This window comes from Somniosus microcephalus, chromosome 4 (assembly GCF_052327205.1).
Source record: "Somniosus microcephalus isolate GS21.2 chromosome 4, FLI_Smic_1.0, whole genome shotgun sequence".
In the NCBI taxonomy this organism is placed as follows: domain Eukaryota; kingdom Metazoa; phylum Chordata; class Chondrichthyes; order Squaliformes; family Somniosidae; genus Somniosus; species Somniosus microcephalus.
The window spans coordinates 274,948,439-274,969,119 of NC_140990.1; the positions used below are offsets into that span (position 1 = coordinate 274,948,439).

General features: G+C 44.3%; 1 protein-coding gene across 1 annotated transcript in view; it reads left to right on the top strand.

The window, feature by feature from the left end:
- Positions 1–20,681, top strand: part of galnt3 (UDP-N-acetyl-alpha-D-galactosamine:polypeptide N-acetylgalactosaminyltransferase 3 (GalNAc-T3)) — a 74,962-nt gene that overhangs the window by 31,606 nt on the left and 22,675 nt on the right. The window contains exons 8-9 of the mRNA XM_085986452.1: positions 16,609–16,740; positions 17,182–17,283. Coding sequence (XP_085842578.1) covers positions 16,609–16,740; positions 17,182–17,283 — 234 coding nt within the window. The remainder of the gene's footprint in view (positions 1–16,608; positions 16,741–17,181; positions 17,284–20,681) is intronic.

Genomic DNA, 20,681 nt, shown 5'->3' on the forward strand with positions numbered 1-20,681 from the left:
GATCCGCCATCTTTTCCCGACTCAACGGCCACCCAGGGCCCAACAGTGGCTTCGATCACGGTGGATCAATCCAGGCCACACCCGTTGACAAAATCCATGATGGACATACAGGTAAACGGGAATTTAACGAAATGTTTAATTGACTGGGAGTACCAAGAGTTTTATCCACCCTAGCCTGGTACGGCGGCACTCATTAACGGTAACCCCTACATGGAGCAGAATTGCTATGGCTGCTAAGCCCCACACTTCGGACATTTTGGGCTACTGTGTGGTAACACTGACTGTAAAAGGCACGGACTACAAGGATTTTAAACTCCTCGTGATGCCAGAACTCTCTGTTAATGCAATCTTGGGCCTGGACTTCCAGTGCCACCACGAAAGTGTCACGCTAGCATATGGCGGGTCCCAGCCGCCACTCACAGTCTGTGGCCAATCAACCTTAAAAATCAGCCCGCCCTCTTTATTCACTAATCTCGCTCCGAACTGTAGGCCCATAGCGACCAAAAGTAGACGGTACAGTCTGGAAGACAGACACTTTATCAAGGCGGAAGTGGACAGACTCCTGCGGGAAGGCATTATTGAATGCAGTACCAGCCCGTGGCGTGCCCAAGTAGTCATAGTTAAAAATAGCGAAAAGAAACGGATGGTAATTGACTACAGCCAGACTGTTAATATTTATACCCAGCTGGACGCCTACCCTTTACCCCGCATATCAGAAATGGTCAACCAGATTGCGCAATACCAAGTCTTCTCGACTATCGACCTCAAATCCGCGTATCACCAGCTCCCCATTAGAACGGAGGACCGCCCATACACCGCCTTCGAGACGAACGGGCGCCTCTACCATTTTCTCAGAGTGCCCTTCGGGGTAACAAATGGGGTCTCGGTCTTCCAACGTGAGATGGACCGCATGGTTGACGAGAATAAACTACAAGCTACCTACCCCTATCTGGACAATGTCACTATCTGCGGGCACAACCAGCAAGACCACGATCTAAATCTTGCGAGATTTTAAAAAACTGCCCTAAAGCTGAATCTAACCTACAACGAAGACAAATGTGTCTTCAACACAACCCGTCTCTGTATCCTCGGCTGTGTGGTGGAAGATGGGGTAATTGGACCGGACCCTGACCGATTACGCCCCCCTAAAGGAACTGCCCCGCCACACAATCCCAAAGCTTTAAAAAGGTGCCTGGGATTTTTTTTCGTATTATGCCCAATGGGTGCCCAATTACTCTGATAAGGCCCGACCCCTCATTAAATCGACGTCCTTCCCACTATCAGCTGAAGCTCGGGAGGCTTTCACCAGTATTAAACAGGACATTGAAAGGGCTGCAGTGTGTGCAGTGGACGAATGCGTTCCCTTTCAAGTCGAAAGCGATGCGTCAGACTTTGCCTTAGCTGCGACCCTCAATCAGGCTGGGAGATCTGTGGCCGCCTTCTCCCGAACCCTTCAGGGACCTGAAATCAGGCACTCTTCTGTCGAGAAGGAGGCACAGGCTATAGTGGAGGCAGTGCGGCACTGGAGACACTACCTAGCCGGCAAACGTTTCACCCTGCTCACCGACCAGCGGTCGGTGGCTTTCATGTTTAATAACAAACAAAGGGGGAAAATCAAGAATGACAAAATACTCAGGTGGAGGATCGAACTATCCACGTTCGACTATGATATTATGTACAGGCTGGGAGCCCTTAATGAACCCCCAGACGCCCTATCGCGGGGAATGTGTGCCAGCATTCATACGGACAAATTACAGGGTCTCCACAACGACCTCTGTCACCCAGGGGTCACCCGACTATACCATTTTATAAAGTCCCGCAATCTGCCCCACTCCATCGAGGAGGTCAGGGCAATGACCAGAGCCTGCTGCATCTGTGTGGAATGCAAGCCTCGTTTCTACAGGCCTGACCGTGCACACCTTATCAAAGCCACACGGCCATTCGAGCGCCTAAGTCTGGACTTCAAGGGACCCCGCCCCTCTGCCGACCGTAACGTATACTTCCTCAATATCATTGATGAATATTCCCGCTTCCCCTTCACCATTCCCTGCCCAGACATGCTCAGTGCCATGGTCATCAAGTGTCTCTGTAATCTATTCTGCATGTTTGGCATGCCGAACTACATACACAGCGATAGGGGGACGTCATTCATGAGTGACGAGCTGCGCCAGTTCTTTCTCTCGAAGGGGATAGCCACTAGCAGAACCACTAGCTACAACCCCCGGGGTAATGGGCCAGTGGAAAGGGAGAATGCTACTGTTTGGAAGGCTGTCAAGTTAGCCTTAAAGTCAAAAGGCCTTCCGACCTCCCGCTGGCAGGAAGTCCTCCCAGACGTGCTCCACTCCATAAGGTCTCTGTTATGTACTGCCACTAACGTTACCCCTCACGAAAAGATGTTTGTTTTCCCCCGGAAATCCACCTCGGGCATATCTCTACCCGCGTGGCTGACTTCTCCGGGGACAGTACTATTGCGGAAGCACGTGAGAGGCCATAAAACGGACCCCCTTGTGGAAAAGGTACAGCTCCTCCATGCAAACCCTCAGTACGCCTATATCGAATACTCTGACGGGCGAGAGGACACTGTTTCCATAAAAGACCTCGCTCCCTCGGGGAGCGGAGAGAACGATGGGAGACTACCCGATGAAGACCTACACTACAAAGAGACGGGACGCTCAGAGGTATCAATACCCAACTTTAACCTGGAGGACACTGCAGATAACCTGGAAGACACTGCGGAGGCCTGGACAGCGGAGGAACCAGAATCCACTCCCCTAGAGGCACCCCAACCGGCTTTGCGTCGATCACTGAGAACTGCAAAACCTCCTGACAGACTCACTTATACCAACTTTTAAGAAACATCACCCCGATGGACTAAATCTATAGAAGGGGTGAATGTAATGAAATCTGTTTGTCTTGATCCTGTATTCGTTTTGCACTCATGTATATTACCCTCCCCCACTGTGTATAGTTTCACTTCCTCTTTCCCGACTAACCTGGGAGGTTCCAGGTCTTGGCTCTTGGCTCCGCCCCTGACTTCTCTTACTTAAAGATCCCAGGATCTGTATGACTCATTCCTGTGAACCAGTCGGCGTGTTGAGATGTTAGCTCTGATCTTAGTGATTAAAAGCCAACTTGTTCAAGTCTATAACTTCTAGTTTTGAGGTTATTGAAGGCCCATCACTTAGTATTTAGACTAATTGGATAGCTCTTTGAAAGAGTCGGCGCAGGAAATATGGGCCGAATGACTTCATTCTGTGCTGTATGGTTCTGTTATTCAGAGGAGCAGAAACTTTCTAATGAGGAATAGAGGAATTACAAATTCCACAGTGGAGCAAAATTGCCCATGCAATGAGTACTTCCTTGTATCCCTCACCACTCATCCTCACCCCCCCCCCCCCTTCCAACTCCACTTCCTTTTGTATCTGCTGAGGAAAAAATAAGCTTTCCCCAAAGTCACTTACATAAGAACATAAGACATAGGAGCAGGAGTAGGCCATACAGCCCATCGAGCCTGCTGTGCCATTCAGTAAGATCATGGCTGAACTTCTACATCAGCTCAACCTTCCTGCTGTATCTCTTGATTCCCATAGTGCCCAAAAATCTATTGATCTCAGTCTTTAATATATTCATCGACTGAGCATCCACAGCCCTCTGGGGTAGAGAATTGCAAAGATTTATAACTGAGTGAAGAAATTTCTCCTCCTCTCCATCCTGAATGGCCAACCCCTTATCCTGAGACTCTGACCCCTAGTTCTAGATTCTCCAGCCAGCAGAAACAATCTCTCGGCATCTACCCTATCAAGCCCTCGAAGAATCTTTTGCATTTCAATGAGATCACAACTCATTCTTCAAAACGCCAGCGAATATAGGCCTATTGTACTCAATCTCTCTGCATAGGACAGCCCTCTGATCCCAGGAATCAATCTAGTGAACCTTTGTTGCACACCCTCTAAGGCAAATATATCCTTCCTTTGGTAAGGAGACCAGAACTGTACACCATACTCCAGGTGTGGTCTCACCAAAGCCCTATGTAATTGCAGCAAAACTTCCTTAATCTTAAACTCCAACCCCCTTGCAATATAGGAGTTACTTGTGGTCTTGCCAAAGCCTTGTACAATTGTTGCAAGACTTCCTTACTCTTGTACTCTAAACCCCTTGCAATAAAGACTAGCATACCATTTGCCTTCCTAATTGCTTCCTGTACCTGTTAACTTTCTATGGTTCATGTATAAGGACACCCAAATCCTTCTGCATGCCAACATTTACTAGTCTCTCCCCTTTTTTAAAAAAAAAATTCTGCTTTTCCATTCTTCCTACCAAAGTGAATAATTTCACACTTCCCCACATTATACTCCATCTGCCATCTTCTTGCCTACTCACTTAACCTGTCTCGATCCCTTTGTAACCTCTTTGCGTCCTCTTCACAGCTTATTTTCCCACCTAGCTTTGTATCGTCAGCAAACTTGCCCCTAATCAAATCATTGATACAGTTTGTAAATAGCTGAGGCCCAAGCACTGATCCTTGCAGCACTCCACTAGTTACATCCTGCCATCCCAAAAATGACCTGTGTATTCCTACACTTTTTTTTTCTGTCTGTTAACCAATCCTCAATCCATGCTAATATATTACCCCCCCAATCCCATGAGCCCTAATCTTGTGTAACAACCTCTTGTGTAGCACCTTATCGAATGACTTCTGAAAATCCAAATGTACTACATCCACTGGTTCCCCCTTATCTGAAAATCCAAATGTACTACATCCACTGGTTCCCCCTTATCTACCCTGCTAGTACACTGATGCTTTCAAATTCCCAACTGTCTAGCCTTTGGCCCTCCATTCACCACGATACTTGTGCATAATTAGTTCCTCGCCTTTGCTTATGATGTCCTTGTCATCAGTTAAACCCTTACTCTCTCCTACCCTGGCTGAGCCACCTACTACAGTCACCATCTTCACTCTCCTAAGTCCAAGAGGTGCCTACTTGAATGTATATTGTGCACAACTGGTTTAGCCATTCATTGCCAGATCTGACTAGAAAACATCAAGCACTATCAGGACCTGTTCTGCTCTTGATAAAACTGCTCTGTACTGCAAGATCATCCTGAAATGCAAAGATAACCCCCAGCTTTTCCCCACTATTAACTGTGTTTCCTTAATCTCCTCTCCCCTGCCACCTCCAAAAAGAAATTCAAAAGAGTTCATGGACTACTTCTGCCCCTGCCACAAACTCTTACCTCACCTCTGATTCCATCTCCCTCCCTGGCCATTGTTTCAGGCTGAACCAGACTATTTCCCTCTTCATCTAGAATCATCTTTTGTTTCTTACCTTGTCCCATTACCATCTCCTTTTGCCTTGCACCATCATCCCTTTTTGTCTCTTAATCTCTTCTGCCTTCCATCCTATCACAGACCTTCCCTTTTGTTCTTTCCTCTCCTACCCCCTCTCCCTGCCCCTACACTTGCTTAAAAACCTGTTACATCTCCAACTTTTTCCAGTTCTGACGAGCGGTCATCGACCTGAAATGTTAACGCTGTTTCTCTCTCTCCACAGATGCTGCCTGACCTGCTGAGTATTTCCAGCATTTTCTGTTTTTATTTCAGACTATTTGCTACCTCATCGTCCTATTTGACCCTGAACTGAGCTTCCGGCCCCATATCTTCTCCATCACAAAGACCACCTATTTCCACCTCCATAACATTGCTTGTGCCCATCTGCTGTTGAAACCCTTATCCATGCTTTTGTTACCTCCAAACTTGACTGTTCCATAGCTTTCCTGGCAGGCCTCCCAGCTTCTATCCTCCATAACCTTAAGCTCACCTAAAATTTTGCTGCCCATATCCTAACTTGCACCAAGTCCTGTTCACCCATCACCCTTGGCTCCCAGTCCACCTACGCCTCGCTTTTAAAATTCTCAAGTTCAAATCGTTCCATGGCCTTGCCCCTTCCCTATCACTAACCTTTTCCAGCCCGACAACCCTCTTGAGATTTGTGTTCCTCCAACTAGGGCCTCTTGCACATACCCCACTCAATTTGCCCCATGAGCAGCTGTACCTTCAGCCAACTAGGCCCTAAGCTGTGGAATTTCCTCCCTAAAGCTCACCACCTCTTCTTTTAGGACATTACTTAAAACCTACCTCTTTGACTAAACTTTAGTCACCCCTCCTAATCAATGTTCCCTCTAAGCTGCACGGCCACGCAGTAAGAGGAAAGGTCCTGCGCAGGTCGCTCACCGGCTGTTACATTTTAAATACTGCGTGTGTGCAGAAATTTAAAGGGACTGCATTAAAAAACACAGGCCGCGCAGAACAAAGCACAGTTTACAGGGAACATTGCTCCTAATACCTCCTTTTTTGGCTCGGTGTCAATTTGTATCTGATTACGCTTTTGTGTAGCGCCTTGGGACGTTTTCTTACATTGAAGGCGCTATATAAATGCAAGTCTGTGCTGTTGCATACAATGGTAGAACTCAAAATTCACAACAAATTCTACAAGGCAGTTAACCCAGCAAGTAAAGCCATACAAACAGTGCTGCTGAACTATAATGTAGCACGTGCTCATAAAATACAGGAGATCTCTCCAATACTGTAGTCAACCAAAAACAAAACACAACAGCTGTCTAAATTCAAACATAGTAAAGATGACACAAGTCTCTTAAAGAAAAGGGACAAAGCTTTACTATAATTTAATTTGGAATATCTTGGTAATCGTAAACAGATTCTGGAGGTTGAATTGGATAACCCCCAAAAACCAGTGTGGGGATGGTGGCACACGATTAGCCTATGCCCCTTCATTGTATTGCAGGCAGCATGTTAAATTCCTGTTGCCTGCTGTTTTGTATGTTTCCAGTACTACCCACGTTGTTCATTGGCTGCACGCATCAGCTGGGGTTGGGGGGCGGGGTGGGGTAGCCTGCACCTGTTCAAGGGGAGGTGCATTGTAGTTGTAAGAAGTGGTGGTCCTTTGTGAACTGAATCTTACATAGAATATACAGTACAGAAGAAGGCCATTCGGCCCATCAGTCCATGCTGGCGTTTATGCTCCATTCGAGCCTCCTATCCTTCCTCCTCCAACTCTATCAGCATAACCCTCTATTCCCTTCTCCCTTATATGCTTATCTAGCTTCCCCTTAAATGTATCTATACTATTCACCTCATCCACTCCCTGTGTTAGCAAGTTCCACATTCTCACCACTCTCTGGGTAAAGAAGTTTCTTCTGAATTCCCTAATTTGATTTCTGGGTAACTATCTTATATTGATGGCCTCTTGTTTTGCTCTTCCCCCACAAGCGAAGACACTCTGGGGGTGATTTTGACAATGGGGGCGCGTTGGAGGCGGGATTGCTGCTTGTCGGGTTTTAGTCCCGCCTCTATCAACTTGTGGCCAATACTATTATGTCCGTGTATAAATGAGACACGGACTGCAGGAGTTGATTATAACAAGTCTTTACTGAATGGAGACAACCTGGAAACTGAAACTACAGAAGCCTGCTAGGGCCTTTTATACAGGGGTGGTCACTGCCGGTACTGCAGTCTGAGACCAGTTATTCCCTTAAAGGTACATACACAACAATTCCTCCCCTTTTAGATAAGCAGTACATAACATTCATTTAACAACTAAATAATAACTAATTACAATTACGGTTGCTAGATACATTGGTTGAAGTTAAGCAATTATAAGTTCAGCCTTTGAGGAGGCTTCCTGATTCTGTCTGGATAACGCCTCTTTGGGATATCAGGTTCTTCTGGCAAGGTTGAGTCGGGATCAATGTCGTTGTTTGGTTTGTCTGCTTCCAATATCACCGATTCTGCGGTAGATGCAATTGGTACTTTGGTTTCATCGCCAGGTGTATCAGATCGTGGTGTGGAGTTGACGTTTTCCAGTGACTCTAGAATCTGGTCAGCATGGCGTCTTACAATGCTCTCTCCAACATCCATGGTATACATTAGAGGTCCTTGCCATGTACAGATCGTTCCTGGCTGCCATTTCCCTGTGCGGTAGTCCCGGGCCAAAACTGGTTGACCTATCTTAAAACTCCTGGTCGGCCTTTCATTCATATTCTGAAACTGCCTGTTCTCCACATCTCTTCTGATGTTTGGCTTAACCAAATCCAAGTGGCATCGTAGTCTTCGATTGAAGAACATCATGGCTGGAGTTTGGTTGGTAACCGCATGTGTCGCATTCCGGTAGGCAAACAAGAAGTTGTCCACCTTGTGTTGTAGGGGTATATCTTCATTACACATTGCCTTGATAGCCTTCTTGAATGTTTGAACAAACCTCTCGGCCAATCCATTAGTGGCTGGATGATATGGGGCGGTGTGTAATGCTTAACACCATTGTTCTTTAAGAACCTCCGGAACTCTTCAGACACAAACTGTGGTCCATTGTCAGAGCAAATCTGTTCAGGCAGCCCATTCCTGGCGAATATGGTTCGTAAGACTGATAGTTTTTTCTGTGGTGGTTGAGGACATTTTTACTACCTCTGGCCACTTTGTGCATCCACCGCAATTAAAAACAGAGTCCATAAAGGGACCAGCAAAATCAATGTGCACCCTTTGCCATGGAGATGAGGGCCACTCCCATGGATGTAGAGGGGCTTGTGGGGTGGGGTGTTTTGGACCTTCTGGCATCCTGTACAGCTCTTGGTCATCTCTTCGATTTCTCTATCGATTCCCAGCCACCACACAAACGCTCTGGCTAAGTTCTTCATTTTTACCCCTCCCAGATGACCCTCATGAAGCTCATTGAGCACTCTATCCTTCAATTTGGGTGGAATTACTACTCTGGATCCACACATCAAGGTTCCTCTGCACACTGACAGCCGTTCTCTTCTCGGCGAGAATACTGGCAGCAGTCGTTCGCCATGTGCTGGCCATCCCTTCACCGTTAAATCATAGACCCAGGAGAGTGTCGGGTCATTTCGTGTTTCCTTTTCTGTGTTTGCATTCGTCACAGGGAGACATTCGACTATAGTCGAGTGGAATAACTCCACTGGATCCACTGCCAGTTCTTCTTCCACCGTCGGCAACGGTAGGCGCGACAATCCATCAGCATTCCCATGCTGTTTAGTTCCTTTGTACTCGATGTCATATTGGTGTGCCCCTAGGAAAAGGGACCACCTCTGTAGCCGTTGTGCCGTCATTATCGGTACACCCTTCTGAGGGTTGAAAATGGAGACGAGAGGTTGATGATCAGTTAGTAGAGTAAATTTCTGACGTGCAGGTAGTGATTGAACTTCTTCACCCCCCACACCAGGCTGAGGGCCCCTCTGTCAATCTGGGCGTAGTTACGCTCGGCTGAAGTTAACGAGCGTGACGCAAAAGCTATCGGCCTCTCTGAACCATCAAGGAATTTACGTGACAGTACCACCCCAACACCGTAGGGAGACGCATCACACGCCCGACTTATCGGTAGTGATGGGTTGTAGTGAGCCAATACTTCTCTTGAAGTGATTAGGTCCTTACTCTTCTGAAAGGCCCGCTTACATTCGTCGCTCCATTTCCATGCTACTCCCGTTCGTAGTAGGGCATTCAGTGGATGCAGAATTGTGGACAAATTCGGCAAAAACTTATGGTAGTAATTCACCAATCCGAGGAATGACCTCAGTTGCGACACATTTTCAGGCGCTGGAGCCTTAACTACCGCTTCAATTTTGTCAGGGGACTTATGCAACCCCTCCATCAATCACGTGGCCACAATACGATATCTGTTTCTTAAAAAACTCGCACTTAGGGCGATTGGCTCGTAGCCCATGTTCACGTAGTCTAGTGAGCACCTGCTCTAGGTTGGCAAGGTGTTCACTGTCATCTTCACCTATGTGGTAAACCACTGTTAACCCTGTACAAGTCCAGGCATGTCTCAGCCCCTGGCTCCACCCCTAAGCCCAGGTATAAAGGTGACTCACCACCCTTCCCCCGGGAGCTCTTAGGATGGATTCATTAGCAGAGGCATGCTCTAGTTCTTAGTCAATAAAAGCCTACTTCATTTAAGTCCATCTCGTAGTCTTTGGTATTGTTGATAGCACATCAACCTGTCACTAGGATGTCGTCCAAGTAACACTGAGTCCCCGGAATCCCTTGCAGGACTTGTTCCATCGCTCTTTGCCATATCGCCGGAGCTGAAGCTACTCCGAATACCAGTCGATTATACTGGTAAAGACCTTTTGTGAGTGTTTATCGTGAGATACTTTCTAGAGGATTCTTCAACCTCCATCTGCAAATATGCTTGTGCTAGGTCAATTTTTGTAAAACGCTTCCCTCCAGATAGTGAGGCAAAGATATCTTCTATCCTTGGAAGAGGATATTGTACTGTGTGAAGGACTGGGTTCACCGTCACCTTGAAGTCCCCACAGATGCGAACCTTCCTTGGCTCCTCAGACTTATTGTTTAACGTTTTCTTCATGACGGGAACGATGGGTGTCGCCCACTCGCTCCAGTCTACCTTAGATAACATGCCTGCCTTCTCCAGCTCTGCCTCGACGGCTGGGCGAATTGCATATGGTACCGGTCTTGCTTTGAAAAACTTGGGAATTGCATTCTCCTCTATTTTTATCGAGGCGGTTACGCCTTTAAGAGTGCCCAGTTCTTGTTGAAATACCTCTTTGGCGTCAGCTAAGATTGTTGACAATCGTCCAGGAGTGACGTTGTCATCCTTTTTACCAGCCACCGTCAGTGCCTGAATGGAGTGCCAGTCTAAACTTATCTTTCTGATCCATTCACGTCCCAATAACGGTGGTCCACCATCTTGCAGAATGTAGAGATATAATTTCCGTATTTTCTTGCCGTTGTATTCGACAGGCACCCTTATTTTTCCTCTGGGGTATACTTTTTGCCCCATATACGTCCTCAAGACAATGGATGTCTCGCTCAAGGGTATGTGTGAGAATAGCCGCTCGTAGTCTCGTCGATTCATGACGGTTAGAGCTGATCCTGTATCCAATTCCATTTTGACTTGGGATCCTGTTATCGTGAGGGTGACCCAAATGGTTCGGTGATCCTCTTTTGTGATTACGTTGTGAAGTTTGAGACAGCTTAGTCTCTTGTTCCCGGATTCACTCGCTCATCTGGTTTTCGGAACTACTGTCCGTCATCTTTTGTACTTTCCTGTATGGTTCCTTAGTAGCCTTTTTGTTGTCGTTGGTCGTCTTCCCGGACCTGCAAACTCGTGCAATGTGTCCCATCTTTCCGCATTGCCTGCATGTTTTGTCCTTGGACCAGCAGTCCTTCTGGTCATGGTTTGTTCTGCCGCAGCGATAACATTTTGCAAATCCCCGTGTCATTTCGTGGGTGCCGTATTCCTGTGGCTTTTGTTGTATTTCCGCAGCTCCCCTTGCTGCTGCTTCGTACGATACTGCCACGCTGAAAGCCTTATCTAGCGTCAGCTCTTTCTCTGAGAGTAACCTCTTCTGGGTTCCTTCACTCAGGAGTCCACAGACAAATTTGTCCCGTAAGGTATCTGCCAGTCCTGCTCCGAACTGGCAGTGCTTTGATAGCTTGCATAGTTCCGTAAGGTAATCAGCATTGCTCTCATTTTTATGCTGATTTCTCCTGTGGAATTTAAATCTTTCTGCTATCAGCAGCGGTGTAGGATTTAGGTGTTCCTGTAGGATAGCAACAATTTCGTTAAAACTCTTCGCCTTCGGTTTGGCTGGAGTAATCAGGTCCCGCAATAGGCTGTACGTTCTTGCGCCCATTAAATTTAGCAATACCGATGCCTTTTTCTCATCGGCTATTTCATTTGCCTCGCAATATACCTCGACTCCTTCCACATACGTGGTCCAGTCTTCTATTGCATTATCGAAGGCAGTGATATCGCCAGTCTTTGGCATCTTGAAATCTAAGATGGCGCCTCCCGCGCTTTGCCTTCGTCCCCGCCGAGTTAAGATGGCGCCTCCCGTGCTTTCCCGCCGCTGCTGCCAACGCTGTTGCTGGCGATTATATTTATTTTACTATCCTGTAATGGCGACGCCCTATGGTCTTCGCGCCTCCCCGATCACTGCTGCCAACGCCGCTCTCCGCGGTATTTTTATTTTTCTATCGCGCTTCAATATTTGCTCCGTTAATTGAAGAACCATTCCCCTTGTGGAGCGGACCCTCTGGGACACTTCCTTCCCTCCTTCCTAGGTCCGAGCGCTGCCCGGCTGCGAAGCACCGGCTGCGCCCTGTGTGCTCCACCCTCTCTCTTTGCTTCCCGACTCCCTGCCCGGCCCCGTTGCAGAGCCACCCGATCGAGCTCTAGCCCGCCGCAGCCCAGGAAGGATCAGTGCACTACCTGCCACCAGCCCGATTAGCTGGGAAACCACAGACTGGAGACCAAGCCTGGCTCTCGACAGTCTCTCCTGCACTTTTCAATTCGATGATTTGGAGGGTGGTTGCCCACGGTCGACGCCCGTTTCTCGAGTTTCTTTGGATTATTATTTTTTTCTTTCTTCTGGCTTCGACCTTCAATAACGTCGTCTGAGGTGCTGCCGAGTTGCAGGTAAGTTTGTTTCTTACTCATCGCCAGTATTATGTCCGTGTATAATTGAGACACGGACTGCAGGAGTTGATTATAACAAGTCTTTACTGAATGGAGACAACCTGGAAACTGAAACTACAGAAGCCTGCTAGGGCCTTTTATACAGGGGTGGCCACTGCCGGTACTGCAGTCTGAGACCAGTTATTCCCTTAAAGGTACATACACAACAAATACACGCTATTTTCCCTTGATTAACCTTGTTAAGCCCACCAATTAAGGGGAAGCCGGTTACAGAGAACATCAGTGTATGACGTTTCATCTGTCAATTTTTGACAGATGAATTGTCATTGTTTGACAGCTCTGTGAAGCTGTCAAACACTGACATTCTCTGTTGTTTGAGTCCTTGTATTCAAGACTCATCAAACCTATCTGCTGAGCAGAAATCAGATGGCGGTTGCATCGGAGAATGCAGCAGCCATCTGTCATATCTCTGCCGGTGAGATGAGGAGTCTCCGGTTCCCCAACGGTTGAAGCCTGCAGGAAGAAACAAAGGTAAGTAAACATTTTCTATCACTTTTCACTCACCTCACATAATTGCCTCTCCACACTTGCACCCATCACTTACCTCCACAGCGCACTTTTGGGCCCCTCCAAGCCCCGCAAACCCACTGCTCGCCTCGATGACCCTGACGGGGTTTCCTGGCGTCGGGAAGCCTGCGCCTCTGCTGGGAAAACGGGGATAATCCTCTTAACTGCCTGTTAATTACCTGATTCTGACTGGTGTCATCACAGGCGAAGTTGACCTAATTGATGGCCAATGTTCCCTGTAACCCGCGTCGCCGTGCAGCACTCCAGAGACTCCGCGTAGCCAGCTTGCCGGCTTTTCAATGCAGAACCCGCGCATGCGAGGTATTTTGAATGGCCCACACAGCCCCCAACAAAATTAAAGGGGACATTGTTGCCGGCCCAAAGAAGCAATCAGTCACCTGTGTTATGCATTTGTGCGCTGCCGACATTGATAGACATTTAAAATCAACAGATCTCATATTTCCAAAAATATTCTTCGTCAGATTGGCTGCTAGAAGATGAATTTTCTAATTATTAGATTACCTGCCAAAAAGTTAAATGTTGAACTACTGAAATTAGAGTTTTTCCACAAGGTAATGAACAGTACATAATTTGAAATGTTACAATGTGTATTCATTGTTGGATAGAAAAGTGTTCAATTATAACTTATTCCCTTATGGCAAAGTTTAGAAACTTTCCTAATGAGCTCAATCTTTTGAATACAGGAGACTCGCTGGATATGATTCATTACCCTTTGGATTGCTGCAAAATGGATTTTTTTAGCTGACACATGTACAAAGGAACACATTGTGGTTCGTTAGCAAACAGCAGTTTCTTTTGGGTCTTGAGAAAAAGACCCGTCAGTCCAAGTTGTGGGTCAATTGACCCACTTTTTATTTTATCTATTTTTATCTAGTCAATTTTGAGAGAAAATCATACTAGTGTGGACAAAGATTTTTTTTTTAAATCTAGTTTTACATGGTTTTAAATAAAGTAATACATCGTATAAAAATTGGATCATCTAGTTGCCTTTACGATGTCTTTACGAAATTTCCTTTATTCTTTGGCAAAATTTGAGTCTGCAAATGGGATTGTGGCTGGCTGCAATGTAATAACCTTAAACACTTTACTTAATGAAGAACATTCTGTTAAATGTTCACCTGAGCCATGTGCCCATTGAACTCATTAAACCTCATCAGCTTATTCATTATTGGACGTTTGACCTAAATTGTTGTTTCATTGATTTATGTCAAAATCTGGCTGCTGATAACATAGACCATTGTTTGTTTCCATGGAATCCCTCATGGAGCTATTTTGCATGAATTGATCCTGATAATAGCAATCTAAAAATGTCTAATTTTCTACTGTTGCTGTGTTTTTAAAAAAAGACCAATTGACATGCAGGAATGGCATTGTGAAGAGAACAGCTTCTCTGGTCATTATCCCATTGTTTTCTGTGATGTTAGTTTGTTCAGATTCTGAAAAAGCTGTTCTTCCACAGGCTGCTTCTACATCAAAGAGTCTAATGTATAATTGTCAGGCTTAATGACCATTCTTTAGTTTTTATTCATTATTGCTTTTAAACATGTGAAAGATGGCTAGAGCTCCATAAGTTGTGTAAAATCACCAGACTGCTTGACAAAATTTGCTGAGAAAAACAAGAGATTCTTGGTCAACCCAGTTATTTTGTTGCATAAATTACTGTTATGTTGTATAGTATCTTCCCTATCCTTTTGGCATCTGTGCATTATTTTATTAAGACAGTATTTTAGCCTGTAATAAAGTGGGTAAATGATATTGTCCACTGTCTTGAGATGGTGGACATCCTACGTATTCTCCAGTACGCAACTTAGTCTGAGTGAGGTTAGACCATGGTTACACTAACGCAATGTGGCAGAAAATAAAGATGCAGCTTTCAGTTCATAGAAAACTTGGTCTACCTACAGAATTTGGCAGAAATATTTTTGGTTCCTGCTTCACCCTTGCTGTTAAGGGGTGGTTTGGGTAGGGAGGAGGAGCCATAATTGGAAAATATAATTTTTCCTAAACCATGCACAGCTTAAAAAAAGTATCTGAACAGACCAGCCATCCATGAAATCTCCCTGCCCTATCCCCCAGTAAGTGACCCTGTAATATAAATGGGCTGTTTCAGGTACAGGCAGTAAAGTGTATGGATTTTCATTGATCTTCTTGGGCTGCATCTGAACCTGAAGTGAACATTTGGTGTTCTCGCTTACATGTGATGACAAAATAGAATTATTAGTGCAGTGCAACCTGCACTCCATAAATGCTGATTACACAGGCACAGGTGTTTTTTCTGCTTTTTAAAATATATCTATTATATAAGCTAGATTATTTTGGAAAATTGAAAAAGCAGAGGTTACACCTGCATTGAATGATTTTTTTTTTTTAAATTTCAGGTAGGTTTAGACATGATTTTAAAAATTAGTTTCAACTAGTTTTCTGTCTGCACATGAGACAGAACCAGAGTTGAGGTGGTACTAACTTTTCTTATGCAACTTTAGGATGGAGGTTGGGAGATAAGTTGACCAACTGACTCAGACCAAGTACATGTATATCAGTTAGGATGAAGAAGCTTTGGCCTAGAGGCTAATTAAATTCTAGATGATGAAAGCATTATTATACATGGAAGATCTGGATGAGATGTGGACATCTGCTCATTAAATGATTTGTATGCACAGGATGCTCCATTCTGTCTTTGAACTAGATTGTTTAACATTTTTATTTGGATGCCTATGGACTGAGATAAATTCTGAAGATTTTCCTCTTTAGTTCAATTCGTTTGCAAAGTTGAACTACATGAAATTGATCTAAGCAGTCTCCACTAATGTAGTGGTGGACTGTGATTTTTGGCACAAAATGTATGCTGTATAAACTATATATAATATATATGGCATCTTACTTATAATCACATAAATAAAACACACTTTTTCCCACATACACTTCAAAGTGGGCCATACAGCCAGCCAGAGAGATTAAAGGGAGAGACAATTTTGAATATTTGCTATTGTATGCCAGACATTTAAATTGAATAGACTTTAAACAAGTTGTACAACACATTTACCAACCCATAAGTGTTGTATTAAAATCCTTTTTGAATATTCTTACCAATAAAAAGTCTGTATTTCCCTAATGATTTGCATGGATTAATAGGTGATTACAGTGTATACACAAACTGAATCAGTTACATGGTAAAACTGAAAACAAAATAACATTTTATTTTGTTCATGTATGCTGCAGATTTGCAAATGTTTGACCTGTGTTATGCACTGAAGAAGAACTGCAGTTTCTACAATCATGACGTTGAAAGAAGTCTCTTTAGGAGACATCATTAAATGGTATTAACTGTACTTGGGTCAATTTAAAGGTTTTGAGGAAAAGCTGTTAAGGAATTAGATTTGATATAAAAATCTGATAATTTTCAGAAGAAAACACTGTATACAAAGCACATTGTCATTAGTCTTTGTCCCTTAGGCAATTTGTATTTTAAATCCTTTGTTTGATTGTGACAGTATGTTAATTCAGTTAGTCAGCATTCACTTAATAACTTATTGCTTTTTAACAGAAAACATATGGAGACATTACTGAAAGGCTAGAGTTGAAACAACGCCTACATTGTAATAACTTCACTTGGTATTTGAAGAATGTTTATCCGGAGGTGTTTATGCCCGATATGTCTCCTGCACATTATGGAGCAGTAAGTACTTTTATTTTTCTATATTACACTCTTGTCACAAATTAATTCTCTATTCTAAAATAATTATTCTGTTTTATGAATGTAAAAATTAAGTTTAGGCATTTAACATTTGAGAATATTTTTTGATTGTAGCCTTGCTTATTTAATCGATTAACATTTCCATCTTTCCTTCTTTCCTAATATTATGCTTGAACTATTTGTTTGTAAATCTGAGAATTTTACACATTACCAGATTATACTACTTTGATTATTTTATAGCTGCAATCTTTTCAATTACATGTATTTAGCTGAAACCTAAATTACACTAAGATGGTTAGTCTTGGCCCTATTGAACTAAAAGCTCATCTCTCTTCATAAAGTAATTTACCAAAAATCCTTTAGCTGATCAAGAAGTAGGATTGATTTTACATTCATTTTTTTTTTTTCCCCTTTTAAATTCAGATTAAAAATGTAGGTTTGGAAACTTGCCTTGATGCTGGAGAAAATAACCAGGGTGCAAAACACTTAATAATGTATACATGCCATGGTCTTGGAGGAAACCAGGTAATAAAATCAAGTGTATTGAATTAAATAATTCAATGTTGGTCACTTTTGGACAAACATTGCTTCTTGTTACATATTTTGAGTAAAGCTATTTTACAAAATTTCATGTAATTTCTTTTTCCTATAAAATGATGAACTGCAACAAAATATTTTTTATCTGTCAAGCACATCATTTGGATGGTATTGGCTACAAAACTCTTAATTGATTCTTTTCTCAGTATGCTTCTCTAGGTGCTTTGTACACCATTTAAATCTCTGATAATTTTCTTGCACATTTCTTTGTTACTTTTTATCTTCTCACTTGCCTTTTAGTGTGTTCGTATGCCAGTAGAAATATATACTCTGCTTTTCTTAACGCTCTAATATTTCAAGAAAGCTGTAAAATCTCCTCGGAGCTCCAACCGCCAGAACTGTGGTGGAATCCCCGATTGTGTGTGAACAGAGTTTCCGCCACACTTCTAGTGAAGTTACGGTGGCAAAGTGGGATCAGCGCCAAGGAAATTCCCGAGTTAGTCTCTTTGTAATGCGGACAAAAAGATGACCCAAGAGAGTATTTATTAATTGACAATGTTATTCTAAGGCACAATCAACTTGAATTTACTTACGCATTAGAAGTGTTATAGTTAAGGGATGATTGAGAGTGGCCCGGATTTTGCGGTAAAAATAACGGTAAGGCTATTGGCGCTTAGTTATTCGAGTAAATCAGGCAGCAACTTCCAGCGACCGCACATGCACAGTGAAATGTGGAAATCAGGAAGTTGCTGTCCGAGTTGCCCTGCTCCTCCAAAAGCTGCACTATAACAGTGTCTTGCTGACAGACTTGCCGTTCAAATACATGAAAGGGCATGAATTTGCAGTAATTGCATGATATCCACTAACCACACCAGAATAAGTTGAGGCTTGTCTATGCCAGTGTATGTAAATTTTTAATGGCGTAATATGTCTTAATTACTGCCAAACAACCTCTCTGGCACTGAAAATTAACTTTTACAAGTGTGGAGCCCTATTCCTTCAGATTATAATTATTGTTGGAGATTTTTTTTTTTTAAATGTAAATAACACTTTTTTGCTTTTTTCTATCTCTTTTATCTCTCTCCCATTTTTCATTTCCCTCTCTGTTTCGCTTTCTGTACATGACTTGGCATTGAATTAACTATTCTAACTTGCACTTCCTGGTTCAGACTCTGCACGCCTCATGACGAATTCTTAAATCTGATTGGTTAAAGAGATACACAGTTGCTTGCCATATTCACACAGGACCCAGATCCCCTGTAGAGGGTGCTGCGCTGAAATGGCTTTCGAATCGCCACAAGTTCCTGTGCTAAAGCCCATATGAAGAAAGATTTGCATTTATATCGCACCTTTCACAACCTCAGAACATCCCAAAGTGCTTTGCAGCCAATGAAATACTTTTTGAAGTGTAGTCACTGTTGTAATGTAGGAAATGCGGCAGCCAATTTGCACACAGTAAGCTCTCTCAAATAGCAATGTGATAATGACCAGATAACCTGTTTTAGTGATGTCGATTGAAGGATAAATATTGGCTTGGACACCGGGGAGAACTCTTCTGCTCTTCTAAATATTGCCATGGGATCTCTTACGTCCACCTGAGGGGGCAGACAGGGCCTCGATTTAAAGTCTCATCTGAAAGACGGAAAGTCTGTGGGCAAGTGTAATAAATGACTGGCGCCGTTCGTTCGCCACTGACCACAAAATCCGGGCCAATGTTTCACAATATGCAGATATTCCTTTGCCTATTGCAAGTCCTTATCCAATAACTTTTTTAACTTTTATTGAAGCACAGTAACAAACATAATTATCTTCAACGATAGCAAAATACTGCAGATGCTGGAAATCCGAAATAACAACAGAAAATGCTGGAAAAACTCAGCAGGCCAGGCAACATCCATAGAGAGAAATTAGAGTGACGTTTCGGGTCTAACCCTTTTTCAAACTGGAAAGGAAATAAAATAGATCGAAGGCAGGGCTGCGATAGAACAAAAGAAGTAAAAGAGACATTGAGGTATTCAAAACCAGACGCGATGGTAATAGGACAGTGGAGACAAAAGACGGCAAGATTAGGTGTGAAGTGTACTGGCAGGATGAGAGACAGCTGCTGTGTGGGAGAGAGGGGAAAAAAAAGGAAAGGGTGGGGGGGTGGGTGGAAGGGAAGATCCAAAACAAAGGGGTGGAAAAAATATATAAGTAAAAATGTAATGGGGGCCGAGGTTATGATCTGAAACTGTTGAACTCGATATTGAGTCCGGAAGGCTGCAAAGTGCCTAATCGGAAGATGAGGTGCTGTTCCTCGAGTTTACGTTGAGCTTCCATGGAACAATGCAAGAGGCCAAGGATGGTGAGGTCCGAGTGGGAATGGAGCAGTGAATTAAAATGACAGGCGACCGGAAGCTCGGGGTCACCCTTACGGACTGAACGGAGGTGTTCCGCAAAGCGGTCACCCAATCTGCGTTTGGTCTCCCCAATGTAGAGGAGACCGCATCGTGAACAGCGAATACAGTATACTAGATTGCAAGAAATACAAGTAAATTGCTGTTTCACCTGGAAGTGGTGTTTGGGGCCCTGGACAGTGGGAAGGTATGGGGGCAGGTGTTGCATCTCCTGCGCTTGCACGGGAAGGTGCCAGGCGAAGGGGGTGATAGAGGGGTGCACTAGGGTGTCTCGGAGGGAGCGGTCCCTACGGCATGCTGAAAGGGGAGGGGACGGGAAGATGCGTTTGGTGGTGGGATCACTTTGGAGGTAGCGGAAATGGCGGCGGATGATCCGTTGGATGTGGAGGCTGGTGGGGTGAAAGGTGAGGACAAGGGGAACCCTATCGTGGTTCCGGGAGGGAGGGGCAGGGGTGAGGGCAGAAGTGCAGGAGATAGAACGGACACAGTCGAGGGCCGTGTCAACCACGGTAGAGGGGAATCCTCGGTTGCAGAAAAAGGAAGACACGTCGGAAGCACTGGTGTGGAAGGTGGCATCGTCGGAGCAGATACGGCGGAGACGGAGAAACTGGGAGAATGGAATAGAGTCCTTACAGGAGGCGGGGTGGAAGGAAGTGTAGTCCAGGTAGCTGTGGGAGTCAGTGGGCTTGTAGTGAATATTGGCTGATAACCTATCCCCAGAGATGGAGACTGAGAAGTCGAGGAAGGGAAGGGAAGAGTCAGAGATGGACCATGTGAAGGTGAGGGAAGGGTGGAAATTGGAGGCAAAGTGAATGAAATTGTCTAGTTCGGGGCGAGAGCAGGAAACGTCAGGAGAGCAGGAATAATTATCTTCAAAATTGGCATAAAAGGTACAGTATTTCTGCAACAGGAGTGGAAGGTTAGGAAATGCATCAAGGTTCATGATGAAAACAAAGATTAGTAAAAAGTGGTCATTAAAGAACCAGATGG